At 35.6% G+C, this 24,518-nt stretch overlaps 2 protein-coding genes across 8 annotated transcripts in view; one reads left to right on the forward strand and one right to left on the reverse strand.

Moving 5' to 3' along the window:
• Positions 1-15,807, reverse strand: part of LOC117327448 — a 58,522-nt gene extending 42,715 nt beyond the window's left edge. For 4 of the 7 annotated variants that reach the window (XM_033884426.1, XM_033884425.1, XM_033884427.1 and 1 more), the window contains exon 1: positions 2,655-2,749. The gene's annotated coding sequence lies outside the window, so the exon portion shown is untranslated. Of the gene's footprint in view, positions 1-2,654; positions 2,750-3,790; positions 3,810-9,482; positions 9,502-15,788 lie in introns of those variants that run through there. The other 3 variants (XM_033884422.1, XM_033884423.1, XM_033884424.1) reach the window with 3 other exon arrangements.
• LOC117327450 lies at positions 1,580-23,469 on the forward strand. The gene is made up of 4 exons (XM_033884429.1): positions 1,580-1,996; positions 20,232-20,389; positions 21,097-21,162; positions 21,488-23,469. Exons 1-4 carry the CDS (start codon positions 1,935-1,937, stop codon positions 21,676-21,678), a joined length of 477 nt encoding a protein of 158 aa, XP_033740320.1. The 5' UTR covers positions 1,580-1,934; the 3' UTR covers positions 21,679-23,469.
• The last annotated feature ends 1,049 nt before the right edge of the window (positions 23,470-24,518 follow it).

The raw sequence follows: 24,518 nt of genomic DNA on the forward strand, positions 1-24,518 counted from the left end.
TCTGATAAATAGAGATAACAAACTTCAATTGTCAAAATCCAAGATGGCGGTCTGTCGGCCATATTGTTTTCCAATTGATCTCAAAATCTGATGATGGTGGGCTAAAAATGGTGCATGATATAATTGAAAGCTCAGTATTAATTTTTGTCCTGCAACTGCCACTGCATTGTCGGAATACACCCATCATATATATTTTTGCTGTATACGGCAGCGACAGCTGTATATTGGAATCTTAGCAAGTGGTTCAATTTGACTGACCTACTTCAAAGAGAAACAATGTTTAAAAGGCGAAAATATTTGTCATTTTTGACACCGTCTCACTTCAAAATGATTATTTTTGATGAATGTTTTTTTATTACTGTTGCAGGATAAATATAATACATGGTCAGTGTCTTAAAATTTTAAGACAGAAGCTTTTGTTTTATGTTTTATGTTTTATTGACCCTGTATAGAGGATGTGTCAAAACCGACTACCTTTGTTAGTTATATACACCACATGTATCTTTTATTCAGAATGGAGCAAACATGTCATATGTATTTGTTGTTTGAAGATTTTAGAAAATTGTTTCTGAACAATCATAATTCAAGTAAAAATGTCTATTCCATCGTTTCATGACAAGCACTGGTCCTATATTTGTATAAGCAAATTTTAGTGTAAATATGCATGCTTAGCTATCAACTTTAGGCCAGCTCTTTGCTGTCAGAGATATCATCGATGCATAATTTATTAGCTTTGATTTTCATTTGCCTTAAAATATTGTCAATATCTCATATACGATAATATGTCAGTGAAAATAAATAACTTAAGTTATTTTTTATTTCTCCTGAGCTGAGAGTCAAGCTGTTCTTTGGCCCCCGTCGACTTCTTCCTCTTTAAGGAATAGACTCTTAGAAAAGAGTGTGCAACATACATTGTATCCTTCCTGGGTGTATGTGCAGAAAAGTATATATATATTATTATTGATATTTCTCTCGGTACAACTACGACAGGAAATTCAAATCTTTATCTTCGGATCACCAACACATAGTGTAGATGATACATTGTGCTAATAATTAGATATAGCTTAGAAACACAAATGACGAAGGAAGACAACTTTTTGACTCGTGCCCTGACCGGGCCTCGAACTCACGATCTACGGCACCCAATCGCCTACCCAGAAATATCCGCAGCCTATACCGCTGCGCCACATCGGCGTTCTTAAAAAAGAATGTTTCAATGGCGCAGTGATGGTCGGCCCGATACCCTGACATGATCATTGTGGAAGTCGTCTATAAGATGATATAGAATACCTGGATCGCAATGTATTTACATACATGGATACGAATTGTACATATATTATATATATTTCTCTCGGTACAACTACGACAGGAAATTCAAATTTCTTTGTCCTGAAATCACTCTTCTTACCATACTCAGATGTCTTAATAGTGTCATATTTTAGAGCATTTTTTAAATTGAAATGTATACCTAGTGTAGATAAAATAAATTTATGCAATATGATTCACACTCTCTAGCCGACGCTATTTGCATTTCAATGGCGAAAGAGAATGTTTGTGCTTATAAAACTACATCCGGTCTACAAACACCATGGTGACAGGGCCAGTGAAAACTCGGGCTATCTACGTACGTGCATCTCTATTTCGTGCAAGATTTCTCCTGATTTTTTTTTTTTTTTTTTCGCATATAGAGTCTACACTCGAAGATTATATATTGAATTCAATAACAGACGATTCCAATAACCTACAGTATTACATGCATGTACATTGTATGGTTTGCACATGTACAAGACAACGCCGACCATCCAGTCAGGGAATCCCCGATCAGGGATTTCCCTTGTCCGAATTTTCAGACGATCTTACTGCGTAGATAGTCTACAAGGCAACTTTACATCAGAACCTTCGTATTAGGATTCCCGCGCTGTCTGTGGCTATAGATGACCAACCGGACAACCGGACAATCTGTCAAGCATACATTGAGACAGTCGAAAGCGTGCATGTAAGTACAGTTCGCCATTTCCTAATCTTTGACGTGCTATGCACATGCAATGACTAGGCCTATGTACACGTGCGTTTGGAAAAACGCCCGGTACGACAGAGCGTTCTTAGTAACTGCATTTGCTGCATTATAATAAAACACACACACACACATATATATACATATAGGCCTATACACGAAATTAATTCTTTACTTCACACAGGTCCGTGCCTTTAAAATATTCTACTTTTTTTGTTTTTGTTTAAATCTACGACGAATCCGGTGTCATTTTCTTCGGTAGTGCTGAACTACATTATCTGGTAGGTCTAAAAATAGCTTCAGGGAAATAACCTTGTCTTAATTTAGAATATCTTTCAAAACAACAAAAACACATAGGTTTATCACATAGCATAACTTAAAGAGTAAATAATTACATATTAAGAATTTGTGTAAGTGTTGTCATGACAAAATTAGTGTAGATCATCTACTCTACATATGTTTCTAGGCTAGTGTGCTGACATGTGAAATGGTCTACACCGTCTAAGGCATTGCCCGTGACTAGGCCTAATGACATCAGTAACGTTGAGTAAATCCCATTGGCTCATTCAAAACAAGCGATTGAAAATAATGATGCAATATCTGTAAACGGAACATTGATACACTTTTCATTCGTACATACCTTAAAATACGACGAGTAATACTTAATCCTTTGGTATTCAACTTCTTCTAGACATGTAACGTCAGTAGCGTTCTGCATGAGGGGCGGGGCTCGGACGTTCAGCCTATTACAGTATCAACCAGCTCAAATAAGCCTTAGGTATTAATTAAGTGAGGTATAGGAACCTAGATTTTTCATTAAATAAATGCGACTGGAGACGATTTTTTGAAAAGTTAACTTTAGTGTGATTTTGGCTAGCTCTACTTTTAGTAAAAAAACAACAAAAAATTGGCGTATATATACGCAACGTTCATAGGCCTATAACGTCCGAGCTAGCCCCGCCTCCATGCAGAAGGCTACTGACGTAGCTGGATTTCTAGAAAAATTTGAATACCAAAGAAGCAATATATTAAGTATGTACGAAAGAAAAATGTATCAATGTTCCGTCTAAAGATATTGCATCATTAATTATTTTTAATCGCATGTTTTCAATGAGCCTTTAGTCAACGGTATGTCATTAGTCACGAGCAATGCCTTGTAGACGGTGTACACAGACCATTTCCCAGGTCAGCACACTAGGAACAATATGTACAGTAGATGATCTACACTAATTTTGTCATCATACAAATGCAAAATAAATATTATTTGTGCGTTGGAAGTAGGCCCTAGAGCAACAACAGATTTCTAGGTTTCTAGGTTCATTTAACATATTTTAGTAAAATATTATTTAATAAAAATTTTACGAATAAAATAATAACATATAAGAGTACATATAGGCCTACAGATGAGACCAAGTCAGGCACCTGTCATGTACTCTTATATGATATGAAATTTTATTTTATAAAACTAGTCAGGTACCCGTGCTTCAGGTAAATGTTGTATTCAGATTAGGCCTAGAACATGTCATCTAATCATAGTCCTGTTAAATATTAATAGCAGTCGCTCCTCAAATCTATTTTTAGAAAAAAAGGTAATACCCTTTTTCAAAAATAGACTAAGTAGTGTAAAATGTATATACTGTATACTGTACTCTTTTTTATTCTCCGCTTTTTGCTTATAAAAACCGATTACACGACCATGTTAAACTACAAATACAGAGATCTACATACATACATATCAAAACGAAACAATACCCACTCTCCCATGTAGATACTCACCGTCACCTTCCACATACGCTTTTCCGCCTCACTTTGCTGATGTAATATCTATAAACAGCAACATGAAAATGCGCATGCGAATGATACACGATTCAATATTTTTTTAAACCTTAAATTTTACGCACTAAACAAATCGAATGCCATCTCCGCAAAATTAGCCAATAATTATCATTTCCAGGATTTTCGAAAAGGGGGTGGGGGTCCAGTTATTTAGTGATCATGCGAGCCGATTTTATTATTATTTTTTTTTTTTTTTTTTGCAAGGGGTCTGGGGGCCGCCCAGAGGTCAAGGGCAGCGCCCTGGTAGGGGGTTCCAGGGGGGTGAACCCCCCAGCGGAAAATGAATTTAGAAAATTTGCAATCATTCGGAATCAGGCGTGGATCCAGGATTTTCGAAAGTGTGGGGGGGGGGGGGGGGGTCCAGTATTTTAGTGATAATGGGAGCGCCATAGGCGCCAGCCGAAATTTTTTCCATTTTTTAGGCTATAAAAAAATGTCCTCCTCCGAAAAAAGGGAAATTTACCTAAAATAGGTATTCACTTTAAAAACTTATTAGTTTTCCTTAATAATTGACAGGTTTTTAACTTTCGAATCTGATAGAATGTGTATCTAAAGCGAACCCTATATGCTGCTAATTTGTCGACAACAGATGCCTGTACCGGTTCATGTTATACGGTGTTTCCTCAGTCGTATCTGTCGGTAATGAGTATCGCTCTTATCCATGTTGTGTTTCTGTCTTGTTCTCATAATGAAATCAATCAACTTCACAAATTATCATCAACTTATCGAATCTATGTGATGAAGTTAAGCAAAATTCCGTATTAAGATTAAATGTTGACTTTCATGTACCAGGCTAGTGCAGACGACCGATACACAGCTCTGAGGATTGATATACTAGTATAAAAGTCGGAATGTTCCGGATGTACAAGATTAAGTAATTTACGGACACACACACACACACACACACACATTCCAACATACCCAGCATAACGCCGCTTACTGACTGAAGGCAATGTAAGTATTTCAATGTTGATTTAGCAATTACGATTTTGGAAATATTAAGGAAAATGAAAACATTTTTTATGATGCATCTCTTGACCGGACACTAGCATAAGTTCGCTTTGTTTACGAGCTTCATGGCAAAGAAAGATCCTGCTTAAAACGTTTCGAGAATGATTTATAACTCGTTTCATCGTACGATATAAATACTCTTTATAATCTGCATTTTCTCTAAATATTTATCAAATATATCAAGCAAATAAGGTAGAATGCTTACGACGTGTATTCATTAGAAGTTGATACTGGAATTATCTCATTTTTTAATGTATCAATTTAAAAATGAATCAGAAATGTGAGTACATTGTATTGATAATCTTATTAGAATCAGACATTTAATTAGCCACTTCGATTTCTAATACAAAAGTATAGAAGCCCTGCCGCCCAAAGAGCATCAACTTTTCTATTTATGTAACTTACATCAAATCCGTTTTTTAACCAATTTTACTTTGTAGAATTATATCTGTAACTTATGTTGCATATAAAGAGGATTGTGGTCTGTATTCAGAAACTATACACATGCGATGTTAGCATTGATAAAACAAAGATTGCGGTAGTTCAAAAAGGCAACAGATGAGAGGAAATTTCAGATATAGAATATTCTGTTCATCGATCTGACCAATCTAATAACGTAGCGCCATATTTGCTTTTATTTCCAAAACGCTCTTAAGGGTTGTATTGGTTTATCAAATAAATCAGAAGATTTATGAAACGTTAAACCTACATTTCTGCATGTTACTTTTCATTTTTCCAATCTTGATTTGTTCAAACAGACGTATATATCACACGTGATCTTTTCATCCTTCATAACGTATTTCTTACGTTTTCATGATCATTAACGTTATAATCATTTTCGTTTTACACTAAATTACCATTCACAATTAGATTTTCTAAATTCGTCCATTAATTATAGCTCTTAGGATTCCCCAATAAAATTATTTGATAATGTTTCAGTTTTGTACAAGATTCATAATTCAGTTCCACTGTATTGACTTTTATTTTGCCGTTTTCTTTTTTTTTTTTTTTTTTTAAACATTTAATATAATTTTGTCTCACATGAATATAAAAGCACGTGGAATTTGTTTACTTGTAATATTGCGTTTTTTTATTTTGATATACTTAGTCAAACGCTTCTCTCAACTAAGACAAAAATAGTGTTAGTAGTATCGACGTGGATAGACAGTGGTATTTAAACAAAACAAGTGTGTGATTTGAACGTGACGTTAGATTGGCTACCAGCGTTCAAATCATACACTGGTTGTCTGGTAAATCTTATTCACATTATCTTTTTATCGAGACAAACTTCCCACAGTGACACGGTTATATGACTCCGTGACAATGTTCGTCCGTTACATGTATACATGTACACAGCCAATTAATTAAGACGGCATAGCAACTCCGTTTTACATATATATACATGTATGTATTGTTCGTCCATTACAACTTAGAGTATAGACTATATTACAATCTGATTGAAATACTGGTCATCATCATAGATATAGGTAGTGTATGATAATATGTATTTTAATCAGATTGACTATATTACATCATCGTTTTACCGTAAATGTTCGCCCTTACATGGATTTAGTTAGAAGTATGTAACCACACACCGTAGACAATTCATTGTAAGACTATCTTACTTTTGGTCACATAGGTAAATATCCTTTGTCTTATTTCTTTATTGTTGATATTTCTATATGAAGTTTTCTTGACTTAATTAACATTATTATCTTTTTTAAATCAATATTGATTTCTCTAAAATAATTATCTTTATGGGAAGTCGCCAATGTGTGTTGGTCAATGTTTGTCTATCAAGCTATTTGCGTCCTTACATGGTAATGACCTAGCTGGACGTGAATACCAGTTAAACTCTATATTATCATAAATGAGTAAATTTATATTCAATTTTTCACGAAGAATGAATTCATTTAAACAACTTATTAAATAAGGGTAATTAAGATTAATTAATTCTATCTTCACACGGCGCTATTGAAATATGAGTGTGTAACATTTTTGGAGAAAATATATACATATTTAAATGGTCATTACATTGTCACCCTTTGGTCGTCTTACGTTAGGTATTGTTCGGACTAGTTATCAGGAAAAGAAAATTATGATCAAACTTTATTACAATTCTGCACGGTGTATTCGAACGTTATGGAAATGTTTGTACAGATATGTATATCAAAAGAAATGCATCAGTAATATGCGTCACATTCCATGATACATTGTACTTACTGACTGAGGGCAATGTAAGTATTTCAAATGTTGGTCTAGCAATTACGATAATATTAGGAAAATGAAAACAGATTTTTTCCAATTTCATTTATATATACATTTTTTCCATCCATTTATCGGACACTGAAAACACTATGCACTATCATAGGGCAGTACTTCCTACAATGTATACTTATCATACAGGTTAGAGATTCATAGCAAAGACAAATCTTACTTAAAACGTTTCATAAATAATTCATTACTTGTTTCATCACACGATAAAAACATTCTTTTCGACTTGCATTCTATTTACCGCATCAAGCAAATAGGGTAGAATGCTTACGATTTTTTTTAAATGTGAGTATTGATAATCTAATCAGAATCAGATTTCATATTAGATATTTGGAGTTAAGCTTAGCTGATATACTGAACAAAAATGTATTCCCAGATGACAAATGTTTAATCTCGTAAACAGGACAATGTAGACATATATTGATAAGACAAAGGTTGCGGTAGATCAAAACGGCAAAAGAGGAGAATAAATTCCAGATATAGTAGATGATACATAAGTCATAGCCTTGTTTCACATTTAGATGATACATACGTATCATAGCTGTGTTTCACATTTAGATGATACATAAGTCATAGCCATGATTCACATTTAGATGATACATAAGTCATAGCCATGATTCACATTTAGACTATACATAAGTAATAGCCATGTTTCACATTTAGACTTTACATAAGTCATAGCCATGTTTCACATTTAGACTATACATAAGTCATAGCCATGTTTCACATTTAGATGATACATAAGTCATAGCTGTGTTTCACATTTAGACTATACATAAGTCATAGCCATGATTCGCATTTAGACTATACATAAGTCATAGCCATGTTTCACATTTAGACTATACATAAGTCATAGCCATGTTTCACATTTAGACTATACATAAGTCATAGCCATGTTTCACATTTAGATGATACATAAGTCATAGCTGTGTTTAACATTTAGATGATATATAAGTCATAGCCATGATTCACATTTAGACTATACATAAGTCATAGCCATGTTTCACATTTAGACTATACATAAGTCATAGCCATGTTTCACATTTAGACTATACATAAGTCATAGCTGTGTTTCACATTTAGATGATACATAAGTCATAGCCATGATTCACATTTAGACTATACATAAGTCATAGCCATGTTTCACATTTAGACTATACATAAGTCATAGCCATGATTCACATTTAGACTATACATAAGTCATAGCAATGTTTCACATTTAGATGATACATAAGTCACAGCCATGTTTCACATTTAGATGATACATAAGTCATAGCCATGATTCACATTTAGATGATACATACATATCATAGCTGTGTTTCACATTTAGATGAGACATACGAATCATAGCTGTGTTTCACATTTAGATGATAGATACATAATTATCATAGCTGTGTTTCACATTTAGATGATAGATACATAATTATCATAGCTGTGTTTCACATTTAGATGATAGATACATAATTATCATAGCTGTGTTTCACATTTAGATGATAGATACATAATTATCATAGCTGTGTTTCACATTTAGATGATAGATACATAATTATCATAGCTGTGTTTCACATTTAGATGATAGATACATAATTATCATAGCTGTGTTTCACATTTAGATGATAGATACATAATTATCATAGCTGTGTTTCACGATGGAGTTCCTCTGTTGTCGATATATATTGGACATGGTTCAGTCGATTTTATTGACACCATATGTTGACAGGTTTATGGAAATGTAAAACTTGTTACCTTCATTTTCAGTATACGTAATGTAAGTCGGATGGCAAGAGTATATTAGAGGGACTATGTATAGTAATTAGTATGAACCACTTAATGTCAAATTATTCAATTCACTTTTAAAATTACTCATGAATACGATTATTGTCAAATTATCATTTAATAACGAGTTTATTCTATTAATACTATCTTCCTTGTTAAGGAGATACGATAATGATAAAGGACTATCATGAACTGTAAATATCGATCATATTAAGGTTTCATTATCATGGTACAAGAAAGAATTTCGTGTATCTATAAATAGGTTGACGTTTGTGAGACTTCATGTCAACCTGTTTTACTGAATCATTATGTTTCATTTCCGTTGCCCTCGATAAAGATGTATAGTAAGTCAATTATCGTATCTATTTACATGTACACTGTACATCCGAACTGGGGCCTAGCGCCTCTTCCGCGCCTCCCACATGTAGACCAATCGACTTCCGTGTATACTTTACATATGACTAAACAGGAAGTATTGCAGTGATCAGAAATACATGTACAATTAAACTTATTAACGTTTCGTTTTTGTATATATACTGTATATAGAAGAGAGACACACATATATACATACCGTAACTATTTCCATATACATGTACCTGTGTATTTTGCCGCTCTGAACGCACCCAGAATGATTTCTGTTAGTATTAATAGATATCGGTTTTCCCGATTTAAAGCGCACAGAGTTGGAGAGAAATCAAGTGTAAACACCACAGGGGCTTGGCACGATTTTCCAAATGATAGTCCATATATATATGTATATAGTATCAAGGGTAGTAACTACAAAGAGGGGGAAGACGAACGTATTTAAAAAAAAAAAAAATTGTCGTATTCTGCGGGTCAAAAATCTTAGTGACACATACATTACCTTAAAGATAAATGTTTTATCTTTCCAATGAGTGTTCGATGAACAAAATTGGCCAAGTATTATCCAAGTTATGACCTGACGAATTCGGAAATAGATACTATATACATATATATATGGACTATCATTTGGAAAATCGTGCCAAGCCCCTGTGGTAAACACGTGACTACACTAGCACACGTACTTGCCTCGTCTGTTATAGTACATCACACTTGATTTGTTTGCCTAACTTACACTGTTAAAACACAGGTGCCTGACTCGTTTTATAAAAAGATAATATATTGAGTACATATTACAAGTCAGGCACCTGTGGTTGAAACGTAGTATCGTATTGTAGTGTATCGTAGAGAAGCGGAAATTACAAGTCTAATTTTAATTAGATTGTTATAACCCACGATATTGGAAAATATAGCCAAGTAAAATAGTACTTCCAGCAAGTATCACAGGATCCTAATTTGGTGTTTGTTAGTATCCCAGGGTCCCGATTTGGTGTTTGTTAGTGTCCCAGGGTCCCTGGTGACCTTTGTTAGTATCCAAGGGTCCCTGGTGACATTGTTAGCATCCCAGGGACCCCGGTGACTTTTGTTAGGTCCCTGGTGACCTTTGTTAGTATCCCAGGGACCCCGGTGACATTTGTTAGTATCCAAGGGTCCCTGGTGACCTTTGTTAGCATCCCAGGGACCCCGGTGACTTTTGTTAGGTCCCTGGTGACCTTTGTTAGTATCCCAGGGACCCCGGTGACTTTTGTTAGTATACCAGGGTCCCTGGTGACTTTTGTTAGTATCCCATGGTCCTGGTGTTCTCTGTTAGTATCCAGGGACCCCGGTGACTTTTGTTAGTATCCCAGGGTCCCTGGTGACTTTTGTTAGTATCCAAGGGTCCTGGTGTTCTCTGTTAGTATCCCAGGGACCCCGGTGACTTTTGTTAGTATCCAAGGGACCCCGGTGACATTTGTTAGTATCCCAGGGTCCCGATTTGGTGTTTGTTATTGTCCCAGGGCCCCTGGTGACATTTGTAAGTATCCAAGGGTCCTGGTGTTCTCTGTTAGTATCCAGGGACCCCGGTGACTTTTGTTAGTATACCATGGTCCCTGGTGACTTTTGTTAGTATCCAAGGGTCCTGGTGTTCTCTGTTAGTATCCAGGGACCCCGGTGACTTTTGTTAGTATCCCAGGGTCCCTGGTGACTTTTGTTAGTATCCAAGGGTCCTGGTGTTCTCTGTTAGTATCCAGGGACCCCGGTGACTTTTGTTAGTATCCCAGGGTCCCTGGTGACTTTTGTTAGTATCCAAGGGTCCTGGTGTTCTCTGTTAGTATCCAGGGTCCCTGGTGACCTTTGTTAGTATCCAAGGGTCCTGGTGTTCTCTGTTAGTATCCCAGGGACCCCGGTGACTTTTGTTAGTATCCCAGGGACCCCGGTGACTTTTGTTAGTATCCCAGGGTCCCGATTTGGTGTTTGTTATTGTCCCAGGGTCCCTGGTGACATTTGTTAGTATCCAAGGGTCCTGGTGTTCTCTGTTAGTATCCAGGGACCCCGGTGACATTTGTTAGTATCCCAGGGACCCCGGTGACTTTTGTTAGTATCCCAGGGTCCCTGGTGACTTTTGTTAGTATCCCAGGGACCCCGGTGACATTTGTTAGTATCCCAGGGACCCCGGTGACTTTTGTTAGTATCCCATGGTTCCTGATGACTTTTGTTAGTATCCCAGGGTCCCGATTTGGTGTTTGTTATTGTCCCAGGGTCCCTGGTGACATTTGTTAGTATCCAAGGGTCCTGGTGTTCTCTGTTAGTATCCAGGGACCCCGGTGACATTTGTTAGTATCCCAGGGTCCCGATTTGGTGTTTGTTAGTGTCCCAGGGTCCCTGGTGACCTTTGTTAGTATCCCAGGGACCCCGGTGACTTTTGTTAGTATCCCATAGTCCCTGGTGACTTTTGTTAGTATCCCAGGGTCCCTGGTGACCTTTGTTAGTATCCAAGGGTCCTAGTGTTCTCTGTTAGTATCCAGGGACCCCGGTGACTTTTGTTAGTATACCATGGTCCCTGGTGACTTTTGTTAGTATCCAAGGGTCCTGGTGTTCTCTGTTAGTATCCAGGGTCCCCGGTGACTTTTGTTAGTATCCCATGGTTCCTGGTGACTTTTGTTAGTATCCCAGGGTCCCGATTTGGTGTTTGTTATTGTCCCAGGGTCCCTGGTGACATTTGTTAGTATCCAAGGGTCCTGGTGTTCTCTGTTAGTATCCAGGGACCCCGGTGACATTTGTTAGTATCCCAGGGTCCCTGGTGACTTTTGTTAGTATCCCAGGGTCCCTGGTGACATTTGTTAGTATCACAGGGTCCCTGGTGTCCTTTGTTTGTATCCTACGTCCCTTACCTGATAACTCCATGGTCCAATGTAGGATCCCATCAGTCCTATCCTAGTATCCGGGTGTAGTAAATGAGCATTGTAAGTTTATCTGGATGGTTCTATATGACTTTAATTTATTTCACCAGCAGTTTTACATTATAACCACCAGCATTAAAATTATGCCGTTTATCTTTTTTAAAGATATTTCTTGTTTAATTTTAAAACAAGCTGGAATATATCTTCCATAATGATTATAATATTTTTACATAATGGGTCACATTATTATTCATATTTCATTGAAAGAGAGTATTTATAATCCCCCATGACTGAGCTGCTTTCTGTAAAATTGGCAAAGGATTTAAGTTACAACATGTATGTTATTTCTACATACAATGCATTTTTACCATTCTGAAAGCAACAGAGACAAAAGTGACATAGTGTTCCCGGTAAGTATCCTAGACAATCTAATTAAAATTAGACTTGTAATTTCCGCTCCTCTACGATACTCTACATACACTGCAATATTGTATTGAAGTGTATCGTAGAGTATTGTAGAGGAGCGGAAATTACAAGTCTAATTCCAATTAGATTGGTATCCTAGGGTCCTAATTTGGTGTTTGTTAGTATCCCAGGTATGCTAGGTTCTTAACCTGATAACTCGATGTTCCAGTGTAGTATACCATAAGTCTTAACCTAGTCAGAGACCTATATACTAAATTAATATAGGTCTCTGACCTAGTATACCGGTGTAGTAAATGAGTACATGTATTGTAATTTTAACTGGATGGTTCTAATGACTTCACGTAATGCCGAATTTTGACTACTTCTAGTTTCATTAATGAACATGTTTATATAATTTTCATACTGCTTTTTGCTGTATCTGTTTAGATTCGGACTGTTGTATGATTGGACGCATGGCAGGACACAAAACAAAGAGTTTGATTCAGTTTGTAATGATTTCTTATATCATTTGTTTCAAATAGTTTCAAATCACAATATCAACCGTTTCACAAATTATAACAGGATAATTAGTCCACATGTATTGGTATTCCAATAGATACAATGTATATAGCTGGCGATCCAACTTTGTAAATTAAGCAAGTCCAATATAAGTTCTGATCACACTTGGTAATCCGTAGTGTACGTGTTGTCCATTTGCTGGTTGGGAATCCAACTGCCGCCCGGGTCTCCGGTGTAAACATATAAAATGAGAATTGACCATTGTCTAAATTGACACGTATACGAGTATATAATTAAGATGACTGACACGAAGAGGCGTTATCACAGGTAAATAAAACTGGACATGCAAGTGAACTTTCCCTGACATAACAATAGATGATGTAATCGCCTCGGGAAGGTATTAAGGTAATAAAACATTGATAAGTGGAGAGTTCGAGTGTCATTCCTAATTGTTGAAAGAATTAAACATAAGCTTGGGGACAAGATTAATTATGTTCCATACAATGCATTGAAACAGATATAGGTACAGGTAAACACAGATTGAATAGAATAAAGGAACAAAGACAAAATATCGGAAAGTTCTCTATGATAACTTCCCTCTCGCCCCGGAAGACTCTGTCCCAGAGTCTAAATGAAATGACACATTTCCAAACATAAATAATGTCCGTTTAAATGTCCGTTTAACTTCCGCTGAAAAAAAAAGGTCCGTGATATGAACACAATATATATACATTCTTTTTTGTATATTGTCTTTTGAAATAGCACACACATTTTGTGTGTAACAGTGGATATTTTTGTTTTCAAGAGACTTAATTTAAATTACCTCTGAGAGTGTAGGAACGCAATTTGTCTGAGTTAAAGACATTTTTGAATTAGGTACTGTAGGACAAAGAGTTTATTGATAGCTGAAATGGGGTTTGAAGTTTCGACGTCTTTGATTTGGACGGAATTGTTGGTTCTGAGGCACGAAATTTCGGTTGTTTTGCGGAATATTGTGAAAATTAACAACCGAACTACATGAATTTGCCTCAAAATTTTGTATCTTACTTTCCAGATTGAAAATAGTTTCTTTGCTGATTGAAACTTCCTTTTTGAGACATAATATTTCATCATGGTTTTCTTTTTCCCTTTTCTCAAGATATTCATTTAACTGTTTCAGTCTATCATTTTCAGCTTGATATAGTTGAAAACATTTTGAAAAACTTTCTTTGAGATCTTCGTTGTGATTTTGAATTTTGCTAATATCTAGCCTCAAGTCTTCATTTTCAGATCGAAGATTTACAATGATGAGGTTAAGCTCTGTGATTTCCAACTTTCTTGGATTTGTTTCTTGATGACATTTAATTGTTTGTTCTTGAAATGGACTTCTTTTGTTTATTTTAACGAATTCCGTATCCAAAAGTTCCGAAAATGGAAATGAGCAAGCGGTTGATTTTCGGGAGATAAACTCTGACATACGTTTTGCGTCCCTGCTTTGATGAAACGTACTTTTTGACTTTTGAGATTTAGAATTTTGATTGTTTGGTTCTAATGAAGGGCGCTTTGAAAAACATACCCTTGAAAAATGTCCGAATTTGCCACACTTGAAGCACTTGACTGATTTTGCCTTACAAGTTAATTCAACGTGCTCTTGAAAACAATGGAATACCCACTTACCACATTTAAAACATTGAGTTCTGGGCGATGATCCAGAAAATTGTGGCCTGATGGGTGACATCCTGGGTCCCTGGTGCTTTGTAACCGTTGATTGGCAAGCGTCGTCGGGTAGATGCTGTAGTTCACGTGTCCATCCTCGATTGGCCGGTACGACGGGTTTAGTCTTGGGGAATACTCTAGGGTAGTGCTGGCTTGTGGTTTCCATGGTTAACATCTTCAAGTGTTGAATGTGGCGAAGATCTTGGGTTTCCAAGTATCTTGTAGTATTTGAGGTTCCAAGGATCTTGTACGTAACTCGTCTTACACAAATCAATGTGGCAAGTTACTCCGGGTTCTCACACCAATTTTCATACTGCTTTTTGCTGTATCTGTTTAGATTCGGACTGTTGTATGTTTGGACGCATGGCAGGACACAAAACAAAGAGTTTGATTCAGTTTGTAATGATTTCTTATATCATTTGTTTCAAATAGTTTCAAATCACAATATCAACCGTTTCACAAATTATAACAGGATAATTAGTCCACATGTATTGGTATTCCAATAGATACAATGTATATAGCTGGCGATCCAACTTTGTAAATTAAGCAAGTCCAATATAAGTTCTGATCACACTTGGTAATCCGTAGTGTACGTGTTGTCCATTTGCTGGTTGGGAATCCAACTGCCGCCCGGGTCTCCGGTGTAAACATATAAAATGGAGCTGACCATTGTCTTAATTGACACGTATACGAGTATATAATTAAGATGACTGACACGAAGAGGCGTTATCACAGGTAAATAAAACTGGACATGCAAGTGAACTTTCCCTGACATAACAATAGATGATGTAATCGCCTCGGGAAGGTATTAAGGTAATAAAACATTGATAAGTGGAGAGTTCGAGTGTCATTCCTAATTGTTGAAAGAATTAAACATAAGCTTGGGGACAAGATTAATTATGTTCCATACAATGCATTGAAACAGATATAGGTACAGGTAAACACAGATTGAATAGAATAAAGGAACAAAGACAAAATATCGGAAAGTTCTCTATGATATAATCATCAATACATACCTTTCAAGCAACGTGATCACGAGACTGAAGTAGAGGGGAGGTGTGCTATGAATGTGTGTGTATAAATACATTTCATGTCGTTGATTACATATGTACTATAAATACAAAATGATGTAACCAGAAGAAATAAAATCACAATAAATCATGTATGTATATACTCAATAGACCAAGTTTCGTCTGTCTGTCTGTCTGTCTGTCCGTCCGTCCGTCCGTCCAATGTTTGTAGAAATCTCATGAATTTTCATAGCGATGGAATGTCAGCCATAAAGCATGTCAAATATCTGCCCAAAAGAAGAAATACCTAGTCATTTAACTATATTTCACATTTAGAAATCTGAATTGTTATATGGACTGTTGCTCAATAATTGTCAGTATGTTTAAACTTCACACATTCTTTAATTATACGATAACTATCCTTATGTTCAAAATGATAATACTCTTTGTAATTAAACAAATTATGTACTACGGAAACTCTGTCAATTCCGGTATTTTAAAATCACAAAATCAATTCCTATTTTTATACAGTTTGAGCAGTACATATGGTCCAAGCCACTTCGAATATTTATGTAAAATTGATCCCGAAACACAATAATAATGTATTGAACCTATTTTTAACAACGTCATTTTAAATAGTATGTCTGTATACCTGGATATGTAAGATTATTGAAGTGGAAATGAATGCTCTCTGTAAGTGACGAATGTTATAATCCGGAATACAATGTAGTGTTATCAGAACCTGAAAGATTGTATATGATATTACATACTTAGCCCGAGTTTCCTCTGGCCCTGACACTATGTCTGGTGTAGGTTACACCAGACATGGTGTCAGGGCCAGAGGAAACTCGGGCTATTGCATACTGTATCCATGAATATGATATACTAGGAACAATCGACGGGGAATAGTGATTTTAAAATAAACATTCATACCTGTATGACAGTGTGTATTCTTTCTTATGGCGGGATTGAAATGTTAACTGTTAAAAAGAATAATTCAGGAAAACAATTGGGAGTTTCCCAAAGTATGAACAAAGAGGTATTCAACTAATCATGGTGCAAATATAAATGAATTTCTTCCGGGATGCCTTTAATTTGGTTACTTGAATCACCGTTTATTCGTATCATATATTAAAATTCTGCTGGGTGAAAATGCGTATACGGAAATGTTACACTTACGGGAAGCAGTTTAACCTATAGTTCAGAAGTTGCGTAATAAATATTTGATCCATTTGTGCTCATATGAATATAAAGGTGATTGGCACTGGATTTCTATATCAATTGCGCTAAAAATAGCCATGAAAACCCCATATTCAATCGTGTATCTCAACAAATATGTATATTGTGTCCTCATTCATACTGAAAATAGTATTATTGATTGTTTTAAGTGTTGTAAATGATATAAATGACATCGAACATACAAATACAAAGATACGATCGACGACAGCCTAAAAATATATATATCGACCAGCTTTCAACATGTAGTGAACCGTTGTAACTAAAAACGGTATAATCCAACAGTTACGTACTTCAGTTTCTCAAAGTGTCAGAATGTCCTCATGTTGCGCATTGTTTGTGAAGATGGAACAAAGGAAAACATACAAATATGATTATGGACCTTGTTTTAAAAAGTGAGCTTCGATTTATTACACAAACGTTACATGGAAATGAGTTCAGCCGCCGCTTTTGTAAGCAGTTATTGATAAAACAAGGTTTCAGTAGTTCAAAAAGGCAAAAACGAGAGAAAACTTCAGATGTAGTATAGGCCGGTCATGACAAAAAACGTAGCACATATTTTCATTAATTTCAAAATGCTCAGAATTGGAGTCACTTATGAAAGGATTGTACTACGTATGTATTGGAGTCTAAATTTGATATTCTAGATTGAAATCGCGTTCGGTCGAATTTAATGCTCAACATATCCTTAAAACTTTACAGAAGTGTAAATTTGTTATCAAATCTAGTCATCACATTTTACTATCGTGAACTGTAAATATTGATTATTTACCGATTTAGCTCATTAAAAAGATTATTATGGAAGTCAAAAATTTTTTTTTAAATTGCAAAAAATTACAGACTGTTTCATATAAGTTTTCGGGTACATAAATATTTGGTCTAAATTGACCATTTATATCTTATTTTCGTCGTATAATCCCCGAATCGCTGAAAATATTCCCTTTTATTCTGAAAAAGTAGTAAAGAGCTTACCACTTCAAACTTGAAAGGCAAATTTCAGGATTCGATCTAAACACTGAGCTGGAATGTGTTGTCCTCTTGTTCGCAGAATATATATATTTTTTCTCGTAGGTTCATGTAGTATCAGTCAAGCTATAGAAAAACACTTCAGCAACTCGACTGCAAAAAGACAAGGACTAAACTCGAACTGTAATCCCTCATTCATGAAAATGTCACAAATCAAGTTATATATTGATGTCAAAGAATATTTGCAATAGATGTCATCTGTTTACCATTGTGATCGAATCCCGTACAAAGTTATAAATGGATATGGTAGGTGCCAAGAAAACGATTAATTAAGCGGATATATACAATGTGCAAATGGCCATAGCTCCAGCAAAACTGGAATATTGGCACAGGATTCAAACTCTATCTGCAATCTAGTAGGATAAAGTCATAAGCGGTAGTGCAAAAGATTGTAAAGCGTTAATTACAATAATAGCCTATGTGTGCAAAGGATAATAGCTCCAGCAAAAAGAAGAGATAAATACAATTAAAAAAAAAAATGGAATATTGACACGGGATTCGAACTCAAGCAGTAATTCATCTTGACAAAATCATATACTTAGTTACAAATTGATGTGATAAACGATAATTGAAAAAGTCCAGAAAACTAAAGTATGGCTGACGACGCTGACGACGCCAACGATACAATGTAGTTGAAATGAAGCAAGGCGATTTCCATGTCACTACTTAAGGCAAGGTGGACTGTATGTAGCTAGTTGTGATAAAGCGATGAACGAGTAACTTGGTTACATGTAGGATAATGTGAGAACAATGTACTTATCTACATTGTATGTAGCTAGTTTGGACAATGCTATGGTATCTACATCGAAGATGTGGTATCTAACTGACAATCATCCAGAAGTACCCACTTCGTCTGTCAATCTGGTTATATATTGAATGTATACTATAACAGACGAGGCGAGTACGTGTGCTTCATCAAGTATCGTAAGGTAACATAACTGTGTAACATAGTGTAGTCACGTGCTTACACTTGATTTCCCTCCAACTCTGTGCGCTTTAAACCGGGAAACCGATAGCTATTAATGCTAATAATAATAACAGAAATCATTCTGGGTGCGTTCAGAGCGGCAAAATATACAGGTACATGTATATCGTTACGGTATGTATTCATGTGTATAAATATAACACTTCTGAACACCATTTAAAATGCGTACGTAGCTGTGGTAATTTGGTAAAGTTATTATCATCACTTTATCGCAACAAGTTTCACATCACTTTTACCACATTTTAGTCATTGTTTGTACATGTATTTGACATCATGTAACAATACGCAATTTCCGTGTACTGAGTTTGTGCTTTCCGCGGAAATTATCAGCCTCGAAATTTAGCCCTCATTTGTTAGGGGAGGTAGCGCGCAAAAACGGGAGGAAGGGCTAGAATTGGAAGGCAAGCAGTTGTCTTATACATTTAAAGTTGTCATGATGTCGGCACATTTTGGTTGTGTGCCAAGATGCAATGCGGCAACGAAAAATCTTAATGTCAAATACTCATGGATGGATGGTGTCGAATTCGGAGAAATTGGACCTTGCTGATCGTGACTGGCCCCGAAATAAATTTGGTAAATAAATCGCTCTCGCCATTTTGTGAACGGAAATCCCGCCGAGATGAGTGCCGTCCCAACGTTCGTTCCAACGTACGTTCGTGCCAACGTTCGTCCCTTATGTAAACTGAGTTAACCGCCACGTATGTGGTACTTCAGAAGCTTTCATATTTTCTCGTTATATATTATTGTTTTATGTACTTGGTTTTCTAATTAAACAGTAACATATATTGTTTAGTTCTTTGTATGTCGGATATCTGTAACTCTGAAACGCATCAAGCTAATAATTTTACTTCTACTGGGTTCTACATCATGTATTTGCAATATATTATACCTATATTGTTCTGGCCCAAACTGCAAATCGGAAGTGTATTTATCATTTTAATGAGCTCATAAGGAGAGACAAACTCGGAAATGGCGTATTCAATTCCAATTCCTTTAACCGTATTACGGAAAGACTTGAGTAGTTTATCATTGAAAAATATGGCGTATAGATAGTTTTTAATGTTCCTAGATTGTAACATCAGGTATGAAATACACATGCTACCACGAGGACACATTGACAGTAACCTAAATCCTACCAGTATTTTATGTAGGACTCATTGTATCTCGGAAAATTACACAAATGAAAACTGTTTATATTTCAGGACTTCCGGACTGAGTAAAATGACTTTGAAAGAAAATCGGGAGTCTTTTAAGGAAACTCTAAATTCTAACCAAGAGGTTGCTGTGGAGAGTTTAGAACAGAATGGATGCACCAACGCAGAAATCCAGAAATCAATACTCATCTTCAGACGAAAAAAGGGTTAGTGTGTATAGAATTTAAGTATGCATTTGATGATTTGTCACTGTGGATAATTAAAGGTAAATACAAATGTATGATTAAAACGAATTTCTTGATTTGCTCAAAATAAGTTAAAGCTAGACATATGTTATGCTTTTGTTTTTAAACCGATATGATTAAGCTAGTGAAAATGAATTGTACATTCCGGAAAATGAATACATAATATTCTGATAATGTTTTCAACATGAACTTTGCAGGAGTCAAATGTGTAAGGTTTTTAAGGGGGGGGGGGGGGGGGGGGGGGGGGGGGGGGGGGGTGCGCTTGGTATAAGTGTAGTGGAAAGCTTTCACACCAGCTCCAATTTAAGCCAACCAGAGCCGTGGGTTGCATCTCGTAATCTGGGGAGATATGATCCTGGTGGTTGAACTATCAATCGGCTGGGCACTCAGGGTGGGATCCCGTCCGTAACCCTTTTCGGTCTAAAAATCAACAGTGTAACTAAATGTTTCTGAAGGGTCTCTATTCGTTGATGACGTCTTAATCTGCTATAATTCGAACTTCAACAAAGTTTAGGCAAACTACAAATATGGGCAGATGAAAACGGCTTCAAATTCTCCAGATCAAATACTGTCTGCATGTACACGTACTTCTGTCAAAAACGAAAACCACATAATGATCCATCATGTTGATGATGATGATGATATACTGTTTACTGTTTTTGGTACAGGTAATGAAGACTTTCGTTCGGCAGATCTAATGGAAATTATTCTTAACCTTAGAGAAGAACAGCATGGTAATATTTCTATACATACAAATAGATAATCTTTCAAAATTAACAACAGCAATAGGTTTCTTTTATACAGTTTTCATGGAATAGGTGGTTAGTTGGAACTTCGATGATAAATAGATGAACATAAAATTATTTACACTTGCTGTAAATAGATGGCTTGTTGAATATTTCTAAAAGGTTTATAATAAAAAAGAAATCTTTTGAGATAGATTGAAACCATTTTATTACTTAGGTTTACTTAGAAAGATATGTTATATATAAAATAGTTTACTTAGAAAGATATGTTATATATAAAATAGAGAAACTAATTTCTTGTTGTTTTTATTAGTCAGTGATACAGACGATGAAAATGATGCGAAAGACCACGAGGAGAATTCTGAACCACGACTCTCCAAGAATATTCCGGGAAAGAACAGCTACTTCTGTTTCAAATGTACTAGACCTGCGTTCGCAGCTATCATATGCGATGAATGCAAAGCTTCCGTTATTGCTAACCAGAGACAGTACAACAACGTGTAGGACAGATGTTCAAAACCAGTTACTAAAACCCCAGCCTTTCAAATTCATCATGTCAATTTCTGTCTTTCGGACATTTGTCAGCTTTTGGAAGTTAGCTTATAGAACAAACTCGAAAGTAGTTTTCCTTCTTATACAGTTTGTCAACAGCACACACGTGCATGTGCTCACCCAAGTAATAATTTCTCCTGTAATACTTTTCAAATGATTGGGGTTGTACCTATATGAAATTGTTTCAACTTATGAGATTGTTCAACAAAATATATTTTAGTTACAGAATCTAATTCTCATAGGTACTTTGTAAATGAATTGAGAAACCGAAGGCAGTAGAAAATTAGCAAAGTTTAATTTTAAATACGTAATGAAATTCAAGCATATATCAGTTTAAATCTAGGGGTTATAATGTCAAAAATACTAATGCTGCGTTTGGATAGTGACTTGTGTAGAGTGAACAAAGTGTATGTCAGTTTGGAACAATAACTAAACAAATTATTGGATGTTTTATTATACACGTTCTTTCATGACAGTACCCATTTCTACAAAAGGTAATGTGTGATTTTACGACAAAAAATACAAAATAATGTTACCTTTTCCGATTTTTTTTATATAATTTTTACATCAGAAAGACACTTTTGAACAGATGTTTAATGTCATGAAGAATATTATAATATGTAATGTCGATGCTGTACTGATTTTCGGACATTTCTAGACAGGAAGAATAAAAAGCGTTAAATTTATATATATTAGAACGCCGATGTGGCGCAGCATATCATCTAATAGACGACTTCCACAATGATCATGTCAGAATATCAGGCCGACTATCACTATACGCCATTGAAAAGTTCTTTTTTATGAACGCCGATGTGGCGCAGCGGCTTAAGCTGCGGGTATTTCTGGCTAGGCGATTGGGTGCCGTAGATCGTGAGTTCGAGGCCCGGTCAGTGCACGAGACATAAAGTTGTCTTCCTTCGTCAATTGCGTTACTATGTTATATATCAAATAGTTAGCACAATATATCATATGCACTATGTGTTGGTGATCCGAAGATAAAGATTTGAATTTCCTGTCGTATTTGTACTCGATGAATATTTGATATATATTTTCATAGATAACTCGATGAATATTTGATATATATTTTTATATTTATGCGATTATAATATCTACAAAATACTTGTTTCACCATCGAAATCATCTTCACAGATAAAGGATTTAAAATGTAAGTGAAAGCTGTGATTTTATCCCCCTGGTTTAGATTTTACTAGGAAGGATCCGCCAGAGAAAAGCACTTATGCTATAATAAACGTAGCAAATTTAAAGAGCCAACATACACAGTTTACAAAAATGCATATCTTTATATATATTTAATGCGGTTCGGTGTGTTCCATGTGTTATTGTTTTCCTATAGTCATGATTTATTCATAACATAAAGAACGGTAGAATTGTTAAATGCCGAAAATCAGTAGAAACATGTCATTTACGTTTTGTTCCAAATAGAAATGCACTGTGAATATAGATCGGTAAAGAATTTTCAAGTAGTAATAACGACGGTACAGTGCCTTGAGTTTTCCTACTTGATTCAACTTTTCCATATCATAGTTCTTTGATTTTCCTATATTAATTTGCTAAAATAGCTCTGGAAAATCCTGTATACAGCAGGTCCTCAAGCAGGCTGGGAAATGTATCGTTAATACAGAGGATTATATATTAGATACAAAGAAATGATCGATAACAGATCACAATATGATATATGCGGCCTAATAAAAGCTTTTAACAATAAAAACTATATTAACCTCATCCTCTTGTAAGTCTTGTTTATCTAGGAGTGTGTACTCCTGCCACGGAGGAAAAGGGCGAATTAATACACATATCATATGAATATGATGATTTTGAAGAGCTTCATACCATTTATGACAAATCGTCGCCACCCTCCTTATACTAATCCATGCTGTTAGTACCCTCAGCTTGAATAATTGATATAAACAATTTCATAGCATCATGATATCAACTTATTTAGTTTGACGAAAACGTATTCGTGCAAGCAACATATAAAAAGTCGAAGGAACAAGATGAAAAGTAGAAGGAACGAGATAAAAATTTCTACGAACGGTTTACAAACGAGATAAATAATAATTTTTATTACATTTTTACCAGTGAAATATCAAAAATTATTCATTCTATAAAAGTGATATTTTTCACTAGTGAAAAATATCACTTTTGCTGATTTGACCAATCAAATTAATGAAAGCCCGACATATATGTCAGCACCTGGACAGGGGAAACTACTTTTTTGTTTACAAATGATCGCTGTAGGCCTCGTTAGCATACGGGGTAGGCTTTTCGTTGATAAAAAATGTAATAAACAGAATATCTAACAGTATCTTCAGTAATACCAAATATATTTTACTCGTGCGCACTCGTGAAAAATATCAAAATATTAGCCCCACTCGTGAAATATATTTGGTATTACTGAAGACACTGTTAGATATCCTCTATCTCTACTGGTCAGTTGCACATTATATTTTATTCCGTTTTGCCACTGCATTAGTACCAAACATCTTCGGGTAGTCGGAGTTCATGTCGGCGGAGGCACCGCCACTCTTGACCACAGCATTACATTCTATCCATGACTCCTCATTTTAAGTCGGGTACATTTAAGTAAATCATTTAACAAGGATTCATCTCAACAGTATTGAAAAAGTTTATCTTCCTAACTTCATCCTGTGTAGTTCTATTTACTCAAAGCAATCTATTGTTTTATCAGCGACGAAGAGACAGCAGTGTCATCAATTTCTAGTTCTACAATGTGCACTAAGTATCTTATCGATATGGCCAATAAAATGTTA

This window comes from Pecten maximus, chromosome 5 (genome assembly GCF_902652985.1).
Source record: "Pecten maximus chromosome 5, xPecMax1.1, whole genome shotgun sequence".
Taxonomy (NCBI): Eukaryota; Metazoa; Mollusca; class Bivalvia; order Pectinida; family Pectinidae; genus Pecten; species Pecten maximus.

What these genes read in the sequence shown, in the direction of transcription:
- LOC117327450 (XM_033884429.1), top strand. Translation starts at nt 1,935, where the DNA reads ATGACCAACCGGACAACCGGACAATCTGTCAAGCATACATTGAGACAG. An exon ending in AGACAGTCGAAAGCGTGCAT is followed by an intron (nt 1,997 to 20,231) that starts GTAAGTACAGTT and finishes TTTATATTTCAG; the next exon opens with GACTTCCGGACTGAGTAAAA. An exon ending in CCTTAGAGAAGAACAGCATG is followed by an intron (nt 21,163 to 21,487) that starts GTAATATTTCTA and finishes TGTTTTTATTAG; the next exon opens with TCAGTGATACAGACGATGAA.